This window comes from Aspergillus melleus (assembly GCF_016097325.1).
Source record: "Aspergillus melleus strain CBS 546.65 chromosome Unknown contig5, whole genome shotgun sequence".
NCBI classification, from domain to species: domain Eukaryota; kingdom Fungi; phylum Ascomycota; class Eurotiomycetes; order Eurotiales; family Aspergillaceae; genus Aspergillus; species Aspergillus melleus.
In genome coordinates this window covers 974213-993829 of record NW_025763374.1, presented here as the reverse complement: position 1 = coordinate 993829, position 19617 = coordinate 974213, and the positions used below count along the sequence as shown (strand labels likewise).

General features: G+C 50.5%; 6 protein-coding genes across 6 annotated transcripts; 2 read left to right on the top strand and 4 right to left on the bottom strand.

The window, feature by feature from the left end:
- Nucleotides 1–1399: 1399 nt before the first annotated feature.
- On the bottom strand, nt 1400–3205 carry LDX57_008836 (WD40 repeat domain-containing protein). The gene is made up of 5 exons (XM_046090560.1): nt 2967–3205; nt 2854–2899; nt 2711–2791; nt 1885–2640; nt 1400–1826 (listed from the first exon to the last, which is right to left on the bottom strand). The coding sequence occupies exons 1-5, from the start codon at nt 3108–3110 to the stop codon at nt 1774–1776; spliced, it is 1080 nt and encodes a 359-aa protein (XP_045946535.1). The 5' UTR covers nt 3111–3205; the 3' UTR covers nt 1400–1773.
- A 297-nt stretch (nt 3206–3502) lies between these two features.
- BET3 (TRAPP complex core subunit BET3) lies at nt 3503–4428 on the top strand (the record flags this gene model as incomplete). The annotated part of the gene is made up of 5 exons (XM_046090559.1): nt 3503–3537; nt 3613–3621; nt 3729–3948; nt 4032–4223; nt 4309–4428. The coding sequence occupies 5 exons, from the start codon at nt 3503–3505 to the stop codon at nt 4426–4428; spliced, it is 576 nt and encodes a 191-aa protein (XP_045946534.1).
- Nucleotides 4429–6914: 2486 nt separating this feature from the next.
- somA (putative cAMP-dependent protein kinase pathway protein (Som1)) lies at nt 6915–9605 on the top strand (the record flags this gene model as incomplete). The annotated part of the gene is made up of 5 exons (XM_046090558.1): nt 6915–7403; nt 7525–7664; nt 7738–9025; nt 9125–9382; nt 9435–9605. 5 exons carry the CDS (start codon nt 6915–6917, stop codon nt 9603–9605), a joined length of 2346 nt encoding a protein of 781 aa, XP_045946533.1.
- Nucleotides 9606–10993: 1388 nt separating this feature from the next.
- On the bottom strand, nt 10994–12795 carry LDX57_008833 (uncharacterized protein; the record flags this gene model as incomplete). The annotated part of the gene is made up of 6 exons (XM_046090557.1): nt 10994–11303; nt 11593–11628; nt 11740–12049; nt 12101–12240; nt 12276–12439; nt 12502–12795. 6 exons carry the CDS (start codon nt 12793–12795, stop codon nt 10994–10996), a joined length of 1254 nt encoding a protein of 417 aa, XP_045946532.1.
- A 411-nt stretch (nt 12796–13206) lies between these two features.
- LDX57_008832 (uncharacterized protein) lies at nt 13207–14286 on the bottom strand (the record flags this gene model as incomplete). Its single annotated transcript, XM_046090556.1, has 1 exon — nt 13207–14286. One exon carries the CDS (start codon nt 14284–14286, stop codon nt 13207–13209), a length of 1080 nt encoding a protein of 359 aa, XP_045946531.1.
- Nucleotides 14287–16680: 2394 nt separating this feature from the next.
- Nucleotides 16681–18079, bottom strand: LDX57_008831 (RNA-binding protein; the record flags this gene model as incomplete). Its single annotated transcript, XM_046090555.1, has 4 exons — nt 16681–17446; nt 17505–17651; nt 17707–17811; nt 17877–18079. The coding sequence occupies 4 exons, from the start codon at nt 18077–18079 to the stop codon at nt 16681–16683; spliced, it is 1221 nt and encodes a 406-aa protein (XP_045946530.1).
- Between the last annotated feature and the right edge of the window lie 1538 nt (nt 18080–19617).

Here is a 19617-nt window from a genome sequence, read left to right as displayed (position 1 = left end):
AGTATGATTTGAGTTGGAAGATGCGTTGATCAAGGTGGGTGACCCCAAAGCGCTCGGATGCGATGATCCGGAGAGAGATTGCGGAACCGATTCCATGTCGAGGGGTGTTTCAGTCGGACGGGCACATTGAGGCATCGGATGAAGAGAGAGAAGGATTGTTCTGCGAAATCCACTGCCCAGCCGCGCTGTTATAACGAAAACTGTCGCTCAGTTCGCGGCCGAGTTTGGCATTCAATGGTATGTATGTACTATTCCCGCTTCCGCATTCGTCAAAACACAAATATAGGGGGGCGGAAATCCCAAAGGCGACAACAGTTGCCTAAAACGGGTCGTCTTGTGATGTATGAACAAGATGTAAGGAATATATTTAGAAAAAGAATTGAGAAAAAAAAAAGGCAAAGGAAAGCACAATTTCCTGGTAACGGCTGTCAAGCTGTGGTTGCGGCGGGAGGGATTCGCGGCGCTATACATTCATTATGAGGACGAGATGGGCGGCGATCAGGGATCCCAGAGGCAGCATTGGCGATGAATATAGGTATACCAGCGAAGGGAGAACCCGGGGATAATATTTCACGGGCACGAAGATCGGAAAGAATGAGGGAGGAATTTCACAGGAAGATAGAAAAGATGGGGAAAAGTCCAAAAAGGAGCCAAAAGGCAGGATAGCAAACGAAAGGACAGGGGCTCCGGGCCACCCAGGTTAAATCATAAATACTCGATTGATGTTCCAGTGCAGACGAACGATGGGAATCTGAATGACTGATATTCAGGATATTGCGATAGAGAGCAAGAGGGATTGATGGATAGATTGATTGACAGGAAATGCGAAAGAGGAAGAGGGGGAGGCAAGACGGAGGAGAGCTGGAGCTGGACTCCGTAGTCCGTAGTGTAGGAGGAGCATGCACTTCGTACACTTACAGTATGCATAGGTCATAGATACAGGACTAGTCTTAGCGTTACCCCTGGATGACCCACGTTGCTAAAATCCAGGTCCGGTCCGTTTCCAATTTCCAGGGGGCGATTCTGCCCGATAAGCCAGCATTTACCCGGCCCCTACTTCATAACAGGAATGTATGTACCTGCAACTGCAAGTATGCAGGCTCGCGAGACTCAGTCCCGCGTCGAATTATCTGGAAGTACATAGTTAATGTAGTACATACATGCATAAACACACACGTCCATACCGAGTACTACCTACAGTACTACTTACTCCCTACTGCCCGCCAAGAAGCTGACGACGGACATGAAACTTTGGACTGTCATGGCGATTGCGAGATTCTAATTTCAGACCCAACTAGTCCCGAAGGAGGTAGTGTCTTTACAGTAGTTCTTCGTAAGCACGGGGTCCATCGCTATTCGCTTGTTATTGGATTTCTATAGTATACAAAAACAATAACCGTGGAAGCTCCTCGGTCGCCGTTGCTCTACTAATCTTGTCCGATTAGTTATATTTGAAGATGCATTGTAAATCACAATGTAAAAATGCATGCCTCGACAAGAACGAAGGGCTAATTTTTAGACCCCGGTGGGCCTATACTATGAGCCATTGACCCTCCATGCTTGAGGAGCAATCGTATACAACGGTTCGTTGGTATACATGTCTCCTTTTAGATAGCTTATGAAATAGTCGTCTCCGTTGTCGTGAGAGTGCCCGGTTACCCGCGAGCTCGTGGAAATTTGGATTCAGTCATGCATTGGGTGGTATCAAAACAAACGCCGCGGTGATGAAATGGGTCCTCGGTCCGCTATTAATTTGCAAGATCTGAAGTAGCATCACTTGCCGAGTTCACCCAGCATAAGACCCCGATCAGACGATGCGGAAACAACTACACACAGGTCAGTAAGTTAAGAGATATAAGACGGCCCGGCCCATTGAAGACTTACTGATAGGTTCGGTGTTGGGCGAGAACCGCACGTCGTTGACAGTTCCTTTGTGGCCGGGAAGCTTGTACAAAAGTTTACCGGTCTTGGTCTCCCACACAACCACGCTGCGGTCACCGCTTCCTGCGGCAATTTTCTCGCCACTCGGATCCCAGCTTGCACGGATGAGGTTCTTCTCCAGACCAACGGGGGCGCCGTCATAGGTCTTAATGTGCCGATTCGTCGGCGCAAATGGTCGGATATCCCAGGTACGGACGGTCGAGTCGTGGGAGTTGGATAGGAGAGTTTGCGAGTCGGGCGAGATTTCAAGAGAGGTAATGGTGTCCATGTGCCCCGCCATCGAGTAAGCCACGGCCTTCTTGCGCAGGTCCCAGACGTGGATGGTATTGTCGATACCACCGCTGTATATTTCATTCCCCGTCTCCGACAGGGCCACCGCAGTAATGGGCAATTCAGACTCTAGGTACTCAACAGCATCCTTTTGCCTCGGGTCCCAGATTCCTACACAGCCATCATCGCTTGCGCTCACCAAGAGCTCCTGCCCTCTTTTGCTAATATCGAGGCAGTTGATTATTTCTTCGTGACCGACGTGGCGGCGAATTCTCTGCCCCGTTTCCAAGTCCCAGCTTGCAAGTGTCATGTCGGCCGACGCGGAGAAAATCGTCTTGGAATCGCGAGACCACTGCAGGTCAAGAACGGCCCCTCGGTGGCCCGAAAGAACGCCGTAGTTTTCGCATTGTCCGTATGTATTCCAAAGCACTGTTGAAGTTACAATTAGCGACGGTCGCAGTAATGGGGCCTTTGTAAAGACTGTCGGCAGGTAACGTACGGATGTTTCTATCCATTGAGCCGGACGCTATGTGCTGCGCGGTAGGGTCAAATCGCACAGAGAAGATCTCGCCTGAATGGCCTGCATTCATACATTTTAGTAAGTTCCCAGATATCATAACCTTGGGGCGCATTGGTTCTCACCTGATAGCTCCATAATCGGTGCATCCAGCCCACTGGTGCGGGGAACCTGGACTCCTTGTTAGCGATGTTTGAGGTCAATATAATTTGATGCATGAGCTCAGATCATAGCATACCGATTGTATCAGAGCTCCATTTTGCGAGGAGCTTTTAACAACAGCTGTGCCCTCGTTGAGATCGGCGTCCGACTTCTTTCGTTTCACGACGACCTGGTTAGACGAGCCGAATGCCGTCTGAGCGGGTCGCTTTTCTCCAGACATTATCCCGGTTGAGTTACGTGGCCCACAAGGTAGGAATAAAGATTGGGTCGGGGGTGAGGATCAAGGGACGAAGGCGAAGGCTGTTAATATGTTCTGACGACTGCGGGAGCATCGATGCGGACTTCTTCACAGACGCGGAATGGCCGAATGATTAGCCGCGCTAAACGCGAAATCTGGCCCACCAGGCGCGCGAAGCTCCGCCCGCCGTGTCTCCCCCCATCGCTCCACTGACTGCGCGGGGAGGAATGTGCTTTGTGAACATCGTGTCAAGGTTATAATCAAGTGCGCTTACCACTTACTACCTGGTTTTCTTACTACACGAGGCTCGACCTTCCAAAACCTCATCTGCCACCCGCGCTCCATTGACTGTACTGGCTTACAACCGGGTAAACATGTCTACTACAAAGGCCTCAAGGATCGGAGAAGAGTACGTCGCATCTTTCTGAACCATATCGGTGACATCTTTATTTGCTACTGTACTAACCGTGAATCTCTCATGTAGGCTATGGAAGTCAGTAAGCTGAATGCCGTTGTTTCTTTCCCCATCGTCTCGACCACCAAACCGGGGAACTCAACACTCTGTTCTTCGAAACTAACATCTACGATAATACGTTCCAGAACAAGGGTTGACAAGGTGAACGCGGAGCTGGTGACATTGACTTACGGAACAATCGTTGCGCAGCTGTGTCAAGACTATGATAGCAATTACCAGGAAGTGAACAAGCAACTGGACAAGATGGGGTACAACATTGGGATGCGACTTATTGAAGACTTCCTTGCCAAATCGGGTGTTGGCCGATGTGCGAATTTTCGAGAGACGGCCGATATGATCGCCAAGGTACGACTCCCGCGTCTACACGAGCTTCTCCCCGTCTGGGTTTCGATTTCGCTGGGAAACTAACAAGCGTCGCAATTGGATAGGTCGGGTTTAAAATATTCCTCAACGTCACGCCTACCGTGACCAACTGGACCAGTGATAATAATCAATTCTCACTTGTCTTTGACGAGAACCCTTTGGCCGACTTTGTGGAATTGCCGGACGATGGTAGAGCACAGGACGAGCTATGGTTCTCTAATATCTTGTGTGGAGTCCTCAGAGGGGCATTGGAAATGGTAAGTGAATGGTCGTGAGAATTGCGATCTCCTCTAGGCCTTTGCATCGTTTCCCCGCGGAATTCTGGCTAATTCATCTCTCCAGGTGCAAATGCAGGTCGAGGCGCACTTTGTTAGTGATGTGTTGCGGGGCGACGATACAACGGAAATGCGGGTATCTCTGGTGAGGTACATCGAGGATGAAATGCCCCCGGAGGAAGAGTAATCGGAGCTTTCGTCTTCAAGAATAGCAATGGTGTAATCATCATGTGGCGTATGGTGTCTTCGAGCTTTGGGCTGCTTTTTTTTTTTTTGTTCTTTTAAACTCGCATTCTTATATGTGAAGCTGGTACATAGCAATACATATCAAAATTACCTCTATTCAGGTGGACTATGATTTTGTGATCTATTTATCTGTGCTGTTACCCTTCATATGAGAGAAGAGTTGAATCAATTCCATGGGTATTGTTTTATGATTGTTTCTTGCGTTGCGGGGCGCGAATATTGTCCGTATGTATACCAAACCTAAATAAACATCGGAAAGTACATATAGGCGGTGAATAGACTAAGACACGGTTATTGATTGTAATTGAGCAGATTCAACTTCTGTATTCGATTTAGTGAAGAAATGCTGCTAAAGTGCAGAAGGAATAAGATCTACTTTATATAGCCTAGGTAAGTATGGAGTAGACTAGAGCAATGATCGCCAGGAAATTTTATGCCAACTTAGTCATCCAGCCGTGACAAGCTGCGCACGGCATACATTTTTCATTATGTTCAGTACAATTCCCACATAAAAATAAAGATCGCGACAACTAGATATGACTTGTCGCCATTGCTTACTACTCCGTAGAGATAATTGCCACCAATGATAGCTCGTGGTGGGATGAATGGGAGAAACAGCAAGATTTGCTTCACAAAGGGCACAGAGCATAGAGAGTGAATACTTTAAATGCGATCCACAATCTGGGGAATATTCAAGAGCAGAAGGAGCAGCAGAGCAATCGGCAGCGATGAAAATGATCTACAGAGGAAATTCTAATCCGCCGGAGGGGCACCACGTGATGCGCCATACCCGTCGAGGTCGCTGCCGTTCTGGGAAGTACGCGCTGGAATCCAATGGATCGCTTCGATCATCCGTTCTTCTGCAACGTCTTGCCGGAAGTCTCGCTCCTTTGCCTGACCATTATTCATCTCAATCCAGATGCCATCAGCTCCTGATTCATGATTGTGGTTGAATTGTGATACTCCGGATTGCACCATTGGGCCTCTGTTGGGGGGAATTGAACCTCATCCCACACTGTCCACTCGGGAGAACATTTCTACGCCATCCTTACCTACTATGGGAGGATACTGATCACTTTTCAACTTTTACCTACTACTATCTGTACTAAACATTCTACCCTGCCTCTTCTTTTTTTTTTCTTAGTCGGTCTTTAGTATGGTCACAATTCTCTTGCCTTTCCTTTTTCTGATTCACTCACGGTGATTCTTTTCCACCAGCGGCTTAACTGGACATTTTGATTGCAACTTCAATTCTTAACTTCCTTGCGTTTTGTCTATTGCGACGATTCTCCATCTTCTATCTCACTCAGACCTGGAGGTAAGTACTCAGTCGCATCTCCCGATCTATGGACGACTTTCCCGGAGTGTCGGACTGCATGCTCAGAAATACGCGAGACAGCAGCATCTCCCAGCCCTCCCGCCGGCTTCCGAGCGAGATAATCCGCGCCGAACAAGCGATTCACGCCCAGCCGGCAGTGATTGAACAGCCCAGCACTCCAGGCACCGCGCCTGATATCCACGTCCTCCCACCCACCAGAACACCTCAGATCCACCGCAACACCTTGTCCTAACCTTCGCCTCCCATCCCTCCCACTCCCCCCCCCCCCCTCCACCACCTTAACTTATCCTGACCGGGTCTCGCCGTGTCTCCTCTTTCCCTTTTCTGCAGGGACCTGACGGACATTCTTGTCACTTGGGATCTTTCGGGCTCTTCAATTTTCCAGTGGGTTTATCGTCGGATTTCCTCTGACTTTCCTTCTCTCTCCTAAACGCCGTTCCCGTCTGCTCTGGTGTCGCTTGTTCGCCGCCCACCCCGGTTGATCCTACCGCGCATTTTTTTCGGCTGGATTGTTTGAACCGATACCTCTGTATCCTATCCTTCTAGACTTCTTCTTCTTCTTTTTCTTCTCTTATCGTCCTTTAAATTTGTCTCCCTCTTTTTTAATCTTTTGCGGTGGCTTGCTCCTTACCGCGCCGTGAAAGCAACGTCAGATTCTTTCGTTTTCCATATCTCGCATTCTGCTCCTGAGCGGATCACACTTGTCTCCCTGTAGGTGATCATCGCAACACCTTGCCTCTGCGTTGTCATCGATCTAGTGGATCCTTTCTTGATATCAGACGATTTGTTTTAAAACCCCCATTTTGGCGTCACCATTGCCTGATCTCTCAACACCGCGTCTTTTCACCCAGTCGCCCGCGCATACTTGTCTAACTGACCTGCTCTCTCTAGGGCTGGAAGCATCGGTGACTCCGCTTCTCTGTCGAATTTCTCCTCCATATTACGATTGCCACGCGCTCCACGTCTTACCTTGTGGTGAGCTCCCTCGCCTCGAGACGGTGGATGCGCGTTGAAGAAAAATTTAGTTCCAACGCTCTTCATCGAGGACAAGCATAAGGTGAGGGTGGCTGAGCCACGTGAGTGCCACCATGAACCAAATGAATGTCGCTGGGATGAACCCTGGAGCCGGGGGCCCCGTCGGGGGTGTTCCAATGGTCAACAACGGCTCTGCAGCTCCTCGTAACGATGGAACCATGAATAACATCTCCGAACAAATGATCAACAACCTCAACACATATATCTATGACTATTTTCTCAAGCGCGGCTACCACGACTGTGCCAGGGCCCTCCTGAAGGACGACGCGATGAAACTCAGCACCGAACCGCCAATTAAATCTAGTCCTGGCCATCGTCGCGATAACGAGGTGAATGGGGTTGATGGCGATGCCATGATGACGGACGGCAAAGATGGCGAGAAAATGAAAATCCCCGATGACTTGCCGCGGCCCAACCTTCCAAGCGAGGGCCAACAGTCCCCTTTCCTCTTAGATTGGTTTAGCCTTTTCTGGGACTTCTTCTGGGCTCAGCGCAAGAAGGGAAACAGCAATGATGTTAGGCAATATCTTCAGCATAACCAGGTACGCACCATCTGTCTTGCGCAATTTAGCCGGCTGCTTCAAAGCCACAGGAAAAAGAAATCTGAAGGAGTTAAAAATGAGGAAAATGAACAATAATGAGAAATAACTGACCATGTACCAGAACTTCATGCGCATGAGGGAACAGCACCATAACCAGCTTTTGCGACAGCAGCCGATGATGCCCGGACAGCTTAACATCCGTCGGAATGGGGTTCCCCCCAACCTTCAGAAGACAGTACTGCAGAACAACACGCCTGGCCTGTACGCTTATCCTTGGCACCCCTTGCAAAGGCAAATGTGAACTTGAGGGGCTAACTAGATATTTTCAACATAGTTCTCAGCAGCAGATCGCTCAGCTCCAGAAGAACCAGCAGATGCAAATGATGCAGCAAATGCAGCGAGAACACTCAGATATCGACATGAACGGCCACCGCCCGCAGTCCCCGTCCTCGGCAGACAATGCCCCCTCCCCATCGAAGCGACCCCGGCTTGAAGGCACACACATGAATGGTCAGCAATTGGCACCCAATGGACGGGGTCAAGGCCAGGGCATGCCTGCCCAACCGAACCCCCAAGCGATCATGTTGCAGAACGGTCTCAACCCGCGGACTATGAATCCCGCCCAGTTCCAAACTTCGTTCCCCCAGTCGGGCCCTGCTGGTCAGCAGAAATCTATCCAGGTATATGCTCAGAATTTAGCCCTTCACCACTCACGCTCAGCATTGAATAACCAGGGCATGCCGAATGGTTTGATGAATCCCGGTGTCATGCCACCCCAGACGGATCTGGTACCCATGCCAGATGGCCAGGGTATGTACCCGATGAACGGCGATTACTATGGCGCAAATGGTCAAATGGCCCAGGTTCGGGCTGGAATGCAGACACCTGGCGGTCAGCATGGGAACCATGCACTCCAGGATTATCAAATGCAGCTTATGCTGCTTGAACAGCAGAATAAGCGGCGTTTGATGATGGCTCGTCAAGAGCAGGATAGCATGGCCCGTCCTGACGGCCAGCCCCCAATGCCTGGGCAGCAGCAGGCTTTGCCACCAGGCACCTCTCCCCAGGGCAGCAGGGCGGGCACGTCACCGAATCCCAACGATCAAATGAAGAGGGGTACGCCAAAGATGCCCCAGACCGGTCTTCCCGGATCCCCGAGTGCCGGCGATGTGATGGCTCAAGGCCGCGCCTCCCCAGCGTCTATGAGTTTCGCCGGCGGTCAGATCCCTCCTGAGATGGCCGGCCAATTCTTCGTGAAGGGTATGCCAGAGGGTATGCCAGGCCCCAACGGCATGCGACCCCCGAGCTCCAACCCGGCCTTCACCGGCCCTCAGATGGGCCAGCCGATTCCCGCGGGTGCGAACAACCGGGTGCCGAGTGGCAGCTGGCAGCCTCAGCAGGGCCCTCAGGGTCAGCCTATGGCGCCGCAGCCGTCTCCGGCGAGTCAGCCTCAGACTACCGGAACTCCGCAGAACAACCCGATGCCTCCCCCTCAAGCGCCGCCAGCAGCTGGTGGCAACGCCGGTCGAGCTTCACCTCAAACAGGCGCCGCTCCGCCAACGCCGCAGCAAGCTAACAAGCCCGCACCGAAGGGCAAGAAAGATACCAAAGACAGTCGCAAGGTACGTGGCCTCCCTTATCTACTGTTGTGTTTAACCCTGTCTTCATTTTCTTTGTCTTTGCTCCCCTTCCTTGAAAAGAAAATGCTGAACGCGATTTAGCGACCTTCGAAGAAGGCTTCGAACGCGGCCGCAAACGCGAACACGGCGGCCACTCCGTCTTCCGAAGCGGAGCATCCACCAACTCCTACTCCATCTACCCCTATCACGCCCCAGCACCCCAACTCATTTAACAAGGCCGGTGCCAACGCTACGACGACCGCTCCTCAGCCGCCAACGTCTGCCCCTGCGCCGCAGCCGCTCGTGCAGCAGCCCCCTGACCAGAGTCAACAGTCGTTCAACGACCTCAGCATCCCAGACGTAAGCTGCTTCTCTATGTTCTGTGTGAACCTTGTGCTGACCACGACGATAGCCGTCCGCTTTCAACCTTGACTTCAGCGCTCTGGAGAATCCTGATATTCTGGAGAATTTCGACTTTGACACATTCCTCAACACCGATGCGGACACCGCAAGCTTTGGGTTCGACCCCAACATGCCCTACCCAACCGATGGTGTTGAAACCGGTGCCGGCGATAGCTTGTAAACGAGCCCAACGGATATTCAATTCATCCTCATATACCCTTCCTTGTTTTGTACATTTCTAAATCCTCCATTGTGGTATTCGGCTTCTCTCTTGCTTTTGAAATTACCCTCTTTTCTCCTAGTCTCTTCCTTTCTTTTATTTTCTCTCTTATATTTTTATTTCCTTTTCTTTTCTCTTGTGCTTTGCTGTTGTCGCCATGATATTGGATATGTGTCTGTGAGACTGGCGTTGGTGTACCCGTTTCTTGCATATCCTTTCATTATTGAACCAACGAGATGTTCTGAATCCTCCCTGAAATGGATTTGTTTGTGGCCATGCTGATTTGCTGTGACTTTTTACGTCTTTTTCGACTCGATTCTTCCTTCTACTATTATTATTACTACTACTACCACTACTTCTGACTATTATCTGGCTAATTCTTGTCTCTACCGCTCCCCCTACGGGCCACAAACATACTTGCGTGATATTTGTCTAGCGTTAGTACATTCGTCATCTTAATACTTGAGATTATCACTGAAGATGTTCTTCCTGATTGGCCTTCCTTCCTCTCATTTCGAGCCCTTCTCCATCTTCACCCATCTTATCTTTTTTTCCTTTGTCTATCTATCCATGTATGCTGCTTTATCTTCATGGCGTTTTACCCCACGAGGACTCGATCTTGCCTGACGACTTCTCTTTGGAGATGAATGGTTTTATGAATTGAGAAACTTCTTCGTTTTCCATTTTCATGTCTTGATTGACTTGACTTTGCCTCCTTCCGACTGACTCGACTCGTCTCGTTCTGCCGAGGTGCTTTCTTTTCTTTTCTTTTCCCCTTCCTTTTCTTCCATTTCGATATTTTGCTCTTTTTCAGCTGTCCATGGTTTCACTTTCTTGTCGCGTGGCTTGCTTCCCTCTCTTGCTGGCTGGCTGCCTAGCTAGTTGGCTAGCTGGAGACAGGACAGAACAGATGAACAAACCAAATCATATCAGAGATACCATGGCCACATTATGCTTTTCTGGTTTTCTCCAAACTCAAGCTCAAACTCAAACTTGGAATATCATGAAACAAGACCGGAAGAAGAAAAAGCAAGGAAATCTAGTCCAAATCCATTTTACATTTTCTTCCTTCGTTGCTACAATGTCTGTATCATTATTGAATGGATCCCCTTCCTACCTGCCTGCCTGTCTGTCTGTCTGTCTGTTTGCCTGTCTGGTGAAAAAGAATAAATACCCTGAACCCAAGTATCACGATCTCGTTTATCGTTCTTCCTGTCTTTCTGTCTATCTGCTCTGGTTATCGGTTTCTGTCCCCTCCCATGTCTTGCTGTTTTGGAAGGTAGTAACGTAGGTAAGAAAGATGTTATTCGTACGTTCTGTTATGCATGTACATACAGTATACCTAGTGCCTAGTCTATCTGCATTGAGTCGACATATCCTTTGAACATTGCCCTATTCGCAGCTTTCGTCCCCCATTGTTCTCGGTCGAAGCGGACTTTCGCTGCCGCTTGTTCCACCAGCAAGTCCTTCTTGACCATGTCGATCAGGTACTGAGACACCCGCTGGGCACACATCTCTTGGGCTTCTCTCCAGGTAGAATTCTCAGTGGACACTTCCCCGATGGGCCCGACACGAGTGAGGAACGGATCACTCTTGAAGAGTGCGTCCGCGTGCCACTGACCCCTTGGGCTGACATAGTGTTCTTCTAGTCGTCCGAGCCTGAATTCAGGATAATCCAGAGAAAGAAGATTGCAAATTTCTGGATAGACATGCATTTGAGTGCTCCTTCCATCAAGGAAGGATGCAAAGGGAGAACATCGTTAGCAACCTGATCGACAAGGTGAAGGGCAGGGAGATGTTACTTCGGAGCCTTTCAGAATGAACTTTAACCCCCACGAGCTCATTACAGATTTGCTGTGGGTTGACTGGCCACCTAGCTCTTTCTATCTGAACAGGCACCTCGACTGGTGTGATCCTGCACTTTGGTACTGGCAGAAAATTCACATACTTCGGCATCCGAACTTCCAAAAAAGTTTTGGCCGTCCTGTAAGTATTAGTCTTCTTGAAGGCCCTGGCTGCCCGTCTCTGATTTGCTCTTGCTTGATTTCTCTGTTTCTTTGCTTGGGGCTCGTGGGTAGCCATTGGTACATCGTACACGACTCTGGCATCCGGTTTGCGCTGCTCTTCTCTGTATGGATGTGCTTCTCGGACAAGCCTCAGCAATTCCTTGTAGGATTTCTCTAGAGTCAGTGGTCCTAACGCATGGCAGAACGCATCTCGGGTTGATACCAAGGTTGCGTGTAGAGCCCTGAACGCTGTGTCCTTCTGAGACTCGGACTCCTCGGAGTAGGGCTTAAGGGCCCCAGAGTATGTCACGCCATCTAGCTCAACCTCATGACGGTAGCCGCCCTCGTGAAAGTGCTTGATGTACTTCGGAATCTGCAACCCGTTGAAGAGACAGTACTCTGTGTATGACTTGTTAGAAGGTACAACTGAGCACACAGTAAACATCTTACTTTGCAAAAGTTCACACCAGTCCCAACCAGAATCCGGTGGCAAATCGCTGGGCTCATCCGGGACGATCCAGCCGGGGTAAATAGACCTGAGCCTGTCAAGAGCCTCGCGACAGACCTCAACCTTGGCCTGTTCCGGGGTCCTGTCCTCCCGTAACCTAGTAATCGTGCAGCCTACACAGTGAGCGTGACACCCCAGGTAGAGCCCTCTCCAATATTCACAAATTCGAAGCGAGGCAATAGAAACTCCTGTACTGCGAGAATTCCAAAGTAGAACAATACTTGACTTTCATTCAGAGCCATGGTGTTAAGCGACTCTAAACATAGGAGACCCGGATGAGACTATGCAAACGTTTTGGTTAGAAAGATCGCGGAGGGAAGCTCTAGCATAGTTTGAGACGAACCTGGAACTGAGGTACGATATTCACGTCAGGAGCGATAGGCAGCAATTCGTGTATTTCACCTTCCTCAATCTCATCTTTCGTATCAACAGAGGCGGGAGTGGCGTCCGCGCAGGGAGCGGATTTGACGGTAGTAGAAGAGAGAGTCAGTGCACAGAAAGGGGAAGATATATCTGACCACTGAGCGAAGCCGGATGAACTACTGAGTGTGAAAGATAAAGGAGGATTTCCAGGAACCCCATCTTGGGGAGTCAGTCCGCTGGAAGGTGAGTCATAGTTGGTAGACTCGTCTGCCATGGTGTAGTTCGGGGAGAGAGAGACACAGATAGAGATGGGTGAGTGGGTGTGAGAGAGTGTGAGGTTGAGGGAATAATAGTAGAGGCGGGAAGGAAAGAAAGAGAAAGGGAGGGTTGTTGACAAGTGATCAGTCGGAAGAGGGGGGCTCCTACTCAAATAGGATGGCACAGCCTGGTTACGTTACGCGGGAGTCATTGGATGCACCAGCATTGAACATGATAAGTCTATTTTGCTTTTGGTTGTTAAGAGAGAGAAAGAGATAATACATGCGTTGGATAACCGGGATACAAGGCTTCAGTGAATGGAACTCGCTTCAAGTGGCAGGGTGAATGAGTGCATTGCACTCATTCAGTAGAAGAAGGTGAGGAAAAGGGGGCAGAGCAAGAGCAGAGCCACAGATAAATGATACAGTCAATCAATTGAAGTGACCTCAGACGTGCCGCTCATTAGCTGAATGCTAGAATCGAGGAGTTCGTCCAGACCGACTCGACGAACGACATCCTCTGGGGCAGGCAACTCTTGTACGGGCGGGCATGAGACCGATTCCCCTTTAGAAGGCGTGATGCCCTCGCTGCGTGTTGAACTAATGGACCGCTGCCTTCTATGCTCGGCTGGAGAGTCCAAGTTCCCGCTTAAACGCCTGACCGTCTTGGTCGGAGTGTTATTGATTCTTTCACTCTCCCTGCGCGGTGTTTCCCCAGCACTTTCGTTTTCCTTGTTGTCCTGAGACATTCCCTCTTTCCTACTCTTGACATTCATGTTAGGGCTAGCATGCAATTTGCTTGATGCCGTGGTCTCTGCCAAAGGATCTGGCAAGAGGCTAGACTTGACGCTTGATTCGGATGCGTTTCTGGTCCCGGCCTGTGAGATATCCTTGAGAGGGAACGATCGACTGCCATCTCTGGTGTAGGATGCCGAGCGCGCTTCAGCGGCAGCTGAGAGCTTGCTACCTACTGGGGCCACGCTAGACGGAGTGTTGGTGGGTGCATGGGTGCCGCAGGCGAGAGGTTTGGGAGGACTCAGCGCCTCGACCAATTGAGTATATGCCTCCTCGTCAATCGGCGCGATGATGCTGGGGTGCTTACTGTGCTCGTAACTAACGCCAGTCATGCTTGAGATGGCCCGGCTACCAGTCGTGCTAGAAACATAGTCTGGCATTGAAACGTCCTCCCAGGACGGTCTAGCACCGCGATGCCGGGCGGCTGGATCGAGCAGGTAAGGATCGATATAAACATCCTGCATGAACGGCGGTTCCTGAGGCGGCCACTTGGGCTCCCCGAGTTTGCCTGGCCACTGAGGGACGGGTCCCTGGTAGGTTTTGTATTGCCAAGTATTTTGTGTAGCTGGGTTGGCTACCGGAACGGCAGATATGGCGGCCTGCTGGGTGCTGTGTCTGGTTGGCGAGTGGGTGTGAGTATCCTCTGGTTCCTTCAATTCGCTGGTTCCACTTCCGGAGTTGTATTTAAAGAGACGAGGTTCACGAGTCCACATGGCAGCGTTCGGCCAGGCAATGCTAGAACATTCTAAGACTTCTGTTTTCGGTTTAAAAAGGAAGATATCGTTAGAGCAAGCTCTCAAAAGGACTTCAGAAAGGCTTACGAAGAGGAGCATGTTGAAACGAAAATGCCACAACCTCTTTGACTCGCTCAAACGGCGGAGTGCGATGCGGTCGGGCGAACCCTTCGGAGATTACCACCCGAATTCTTCCATAGAGCTCACCGGCATCCCAGTATCGTTGCTCTAGGATCTCTTGATGGAAAGGAGGAAATCGAAGCGTGTCCTGGTTGCCACTCTTGTCGACATCTAGAGGAGTAGTGTATTAGCAGGCGTGCTTTCCGGGGGCATGGAAGCCATACAGGAGCTCAAGTCTATTCATTTGGTTCACATCGGTTAGTATAAGAGCCATACACCCAGGTGTTATAGGATCTAGCGGCTTACCGATCACATGGGGCCAGCTGGTCCTCTGACTAAAAACACTTCCCCTGAGCAGTGACAAACGACCATTTGTTAGCCTAATCTCTCCATGAGTGCTACATCTGGGACGCTCGAGTACTTACGAGACACACAGACCGTCGATGAATATCCGAATCTCAAAAAGCAGAGCATCTTCAGGCTGCAAGAGGCTGTCCATCAGTCGAGTGGGACGAGGCTTTTCCCAGCTATGGACGGACACCCGGAACGAAGTGTTCGGGGAGATGCTGGGGATGAAAGTGGTGAGAACTGGCAACAGTCCCTGGTTGCCCTGGGGCAAATAGTACGAGGCCGGATTGACGAGCGCAGGACTGTGCAGGTACGGGGATTCTAAGCGTGAGAGGTATGTCAGCGGATGGCTCCCTGCAGTCAGACCAGGGATTCACTCAACCTGTATCCTTAATGACAAAACATTGGGTCTAGAATTCCTGCAGAGGCACCTTGGAGCTCTCTGGAAACAGAAGCACGTCCCAGTTATCGTAGCGCATCCTGCCTGATCTGCTATGGGTTCTGCTGCGGGATAAGATGCGAAACGAAGTATCGTAGTCTTAGAATACTGAGATAACAGAAGTAATGTCAAGGAAAAAGAGCAGATGGCACACCGACGAAGGCGGGTGGGGGAGAAAGAGAAGATGAGAACTAGAAAGGACCCGGCTTGTTGTTAGCAATTCACCACTTCGATCACGAGATGCTCCTTCCGCATCGAGGTGCAATGCAGGTAGGAGGCAGGCGTGGCCGAAACAGGCCCGGAACGAGTCCGCGTCCTAAGGTTCTATCGACATCATAAGAAATTCACTATGTTCGGATTCTCACTATCTCGAGGTATGGAAAACGCGATGTAAAACTCGTGGCAGAACGAAGGGGGAATCATCCAGGAACAAACGACTGATTAAAGAGTGTCTGAGAGACATGGAAACACATTTACGGATGACAATGATACGAGAACGCCCATCTTGGAATCGCAAATGTCGTGAAAAGAGACCGCCGCCGACCTAAGAATCGCAAGCAGACAATGAGCGGCCTTCAACCGTGAACTCCGTAAGGGGCGCTAAAGGACCCAGCAGGCTTTCCAACCTCCCGAGTAACTACAAGAACGAATGCTCAATTGCAAGGAAGAGATGCCCATCCAGTCTCGGCGTCGTCACACAACGCCGGCTCCATGAGAAGCAGCAGCAACAAGAGAAGACAGAAGGACAGACCCGCGAAAAGATAGGCCACGCAATGACTGACCAAACTCAAGATGCACAACCACAAAGGGAAACGGCGTCAAACGAGCAACAGACTTAGACGAGCAGTGGGAGTATTGAGAAAAGAAAAAGGCAATGTTGTACAGGCCGGTCTAGCAAAAAGGCATGACGTAACATCCTCGGTGTGACACACAATTCAATTTGAACTTGAAGATGAACTTTTCGCAGAATGCCTGCCCAAGGATAGGAAGAGAAGAACAGAGAAAAGAAAAGCACGTCAACGATACGATTGGGTAAGTCATACGCGTAAAAAGAACCTAAGAGAGAAATGATAGAGAGAAAAAAAAAAGGGGGAGGTAGAAGAGAAAATATCGGGGAAGACATTGAGAGTGGTAAAATAGAAAAGCATCAAGTATGAAAATGGGGATCAAGTAAGGAAAACAGGATAAGATGAAACCATAAGCTCGGATCTTGCTAAAACGGAAGCGCTCACATATAATGAAGTACGTAGCACAGGAGAAAAAAACGCCCATCAGGAGCTATAGAGGGGAACTTTGGCAAAGGGGAATAGCAGACTTAGGACACAAAGGGCCCACCATAGGAAAATGACGCAAGAACTCCTGCTGTTGCTTTCAAAAAAAAAGAGGAACGCTTTTTTTTTTACTAGAAAGGTTCGTTAACAAGACTGCATATTTTTTTCTTCCCACTAGACGCGATAGCAAGGATTTTAAGCAGTGTCTTCAGGGTGACCACCAACCTTCATAGGTGCAAAACCGCCGTACTGGTGGGCAGGGGGCATGCCCATAGAAGGGTACATCGGAGGCGGAGGGGGAGCAGGACGGTAGGGGCTGCCGGCAGGGCCGGAGTTGTTCTGAGAGCGGCCCCAGCTCAAGCGAACGCGAGAGTTACCGATGGGGTATCCCTGCATCTGGTTGATGGCCATCTCGGCAGCGTGGCGCTGAACGAACTGGACGAAACCGCAGCCCTTTCCAGGGGGGATCTTGACGTAGGTGATCTCGCCGAATCCCTGGAAGAAAGAGCGGAGCTCATCCTCGGTGACGTAGCCAGAGAGTCCGCCGACAAACACGGTGGTGTTGTTGGGGTCGGTGAACTGGTTCATGGGCTGAGGAGCGCCGTAGAAGCCCATGGGAGGACCACCCATAGGGGGGTACATGCCCGCGGGACCGGGCATACCCATGGCACCGGGAACAACGCCGGGACCCTTGTTCTTGGGGGTGGCAGTGGAGATGCGCATGGGACGGTTGCCGCAGTAGACACCCTGCATCTCGCTGAGAGCACGCTGTTGGTCGTTCTCGTCGGAGAAACGAACGAAGCCGTAGCCACGGGACATGCCGCTGATGGGGTCAGTCATGATCTTGGCGGACTTGCACGACGGGAAACGGCTCTGGAAGAGAGAGACGAGAACGTATTCGTTGACTTCAGGGCCGAGATCACCAACGAAGATGGAGTATTCGGGGCCACGGTCGTCACGGCTGTCGGGAATCGTTAGTCTAACCTGGGTTTGTAATCCCTGTCAAATTGAAATCTTACCTGCGGTCGGCAAGACCTCCACCGGTAGCCCAGTTCAGCTTGAAGAGACGGTTGGTGTTGGGCATGGGGGTGCCGTTCAGGGACAGGGCCTTAGCAGCGGCGGCGGGAGAGGCAAAATCGACGAAGCAGTAGCCGGCGTTGCTCCTACTACCATCATTAGGATCGTAATCAAATCGGCAAGGAGGGATTCCCAGCTACTCACCCAGAGAACTTGTCGCGGATCATCTTGACGTTGACCTGCTCGCCCATCTGGAACCAGAGGTTGCGAACGAAGTTCTCGTCAATCCAAGGCTCAAGCTCACCCATCCTGTGGAACCAAACGTGGTCAGTTCAGATCGCGAAAACACGCATGCCAAGGAATTTGTTCCGTACCAGAGCGTAGTCTTGCCGTCGTTGCCCTGCTGGGGAACGGCGGCAGAGGGTTCGCCGGGAGCAGGGCCCTGAAACGGGGCGGTGGTAGGGTCGGCCTGACCGGTCATGGCCGTGTCCGCGGGAGCGGGAGCGCCAGGGGCAGCGGCGGCAGCGTCCGCAGCGGGGTGCTGGTTGGGGAAAGATTCAAAGTTCTGGAAAGACATGTTGACGTGAAAATCCGATGATCGTAAAGATAATTACGAGGGCGATATCTGTCAAGACTTCACCGTTAACTCAAGCCCCGTTTGTCCATGGATGTGGATCACTTCATCGTTGCCAGCCAAGCGCCCGGTGACAAAGGGAGGATTGCGCATACCTGAAGAAATTGCAGGCAAAGGAGCAGAAATCCAAGCAAGAAAAACTTTTCTATTCCGAAAACGGCCCGTGCGACTGGAACTTCGTTGTAGTCGTCAAGGAGTGAACAGCGTATGATCGTTCAGCACTTGGAGAATGACTGAGGGTATTTTCAATTCCTAAGGAGATGGGCAAGACGATTAGTTTTGCTGTCAAAAAAAAAAAAAAAGTTGACGTCCAAAAGAGAGATCGTGACCGATCAACGAGACGCGAGAAGAGCAAAAGCCAGAAAAGAAACAAAAGTGAGATGAAAAGAAGGTGTCGAGTGATTTAGATCGCAAATAAAGACAGATTCGAACTCCAAGGAAAGGCGATTTTCGTAAAGTGAATAATTTCCGAGAATGAAGGATGGGACAAATTGGCGGAAGAAAAAGGTTCGTAAAGGCGGATGCAGCGTATCAGCCTTGCTTGCTTGCGCGGTGCCGTACTCTCGTTGCCAAGACCATGATTCAGCTAGCGACGCTTCAGGACATGAGGGCATAGCCGAAGGGCTCGGAATTTGGGCACAGTTCGATTATCTGTGCAGTTCAATGACCGAAAACACGGCGCATGTCGAGAGGATCCAAAAGCATTCCCCAAGTCGCAACCGCTTTCGTCGATAAATGGTCCCCGGATCCATCCGTCCCGATCGCGACCGTCTTCGTCGGCATTGATCCGCTTTTCCCGTCGATGCTGAACAACCCCCATTGCAGAGCCAAATTCGGGTGACCATGCCATCGTCCGAGCAATTCATAGAGACGATCAACAGGATGACCTCCATCGATAGTTGAGTCACTACTGGTGACCACGGCAAGATATCGATCGGCTGGCGCATCGAGTCCGCTGCTGAATCTAATCGGTCGGTTGGATACGAGAGGCCCCAGAGCGAGTTTGCGCGGAACTGCTCAACGGCAGGTAAGGGCCCCCGCGCCATCGCAGCGATCCATGGCAGAGAGTATGCACCTCGGCAGCGAACCAGATAGGGGAGGGGTGGTCAAGGGATAACGGTCCAACATGAGGTAAAGTGTAACCATCACCACCCGGGAGAACAAACGAGACAAGAGGCAACAAAACGAAAGACAAGAATGGAAAAAAAGATGAACATGAGAAGGGCTTACCAAGCAACAGAAAAGAAAAGCAAGCTCGTAAATATTTTGCACAAAAGATGCGTTGCTTTGACGTGGCGCAAATGACAAGTAGTATGCGTTAAGACGTTATACTGGAAGAATCGAGAGAACTCCGGCCAGATGAGGCGAGAACTAAACAATAGAGGAAAATAAAAAAGATAGAAAAGACACTGAAAGCGTTACTAAACTATCCGCAAAACCGACTCCGTCTTTTCCGACAAGAACAAGAAACGGGAGAAGAA

Bases quoted from the DNA above. Each gene is read 5' to 3' on its own strand.
- LDX57_008836 (XM_046090560.1), bottom strand. From the start codon at position 3,110: ATGTCTGGAGAAAAGCGACCCGCTCAGACGGCATTCGGCTCGTCTAAC. The intron at 2,792-2,853 runs GTGAGAACCAAT...GTATGAATGCAG, and splicing joins ACCGATTATGGAGCTATCAG to GCCATTCAGGCGAGATCTTC. The intron at 1,827-1,884 runs GTAAGTCTTCAA...ACCTGTGTGTAG, and splicing joins GCCCAACACCGAACCTATCA to TTGTTTCCGCATCGTCTGAT.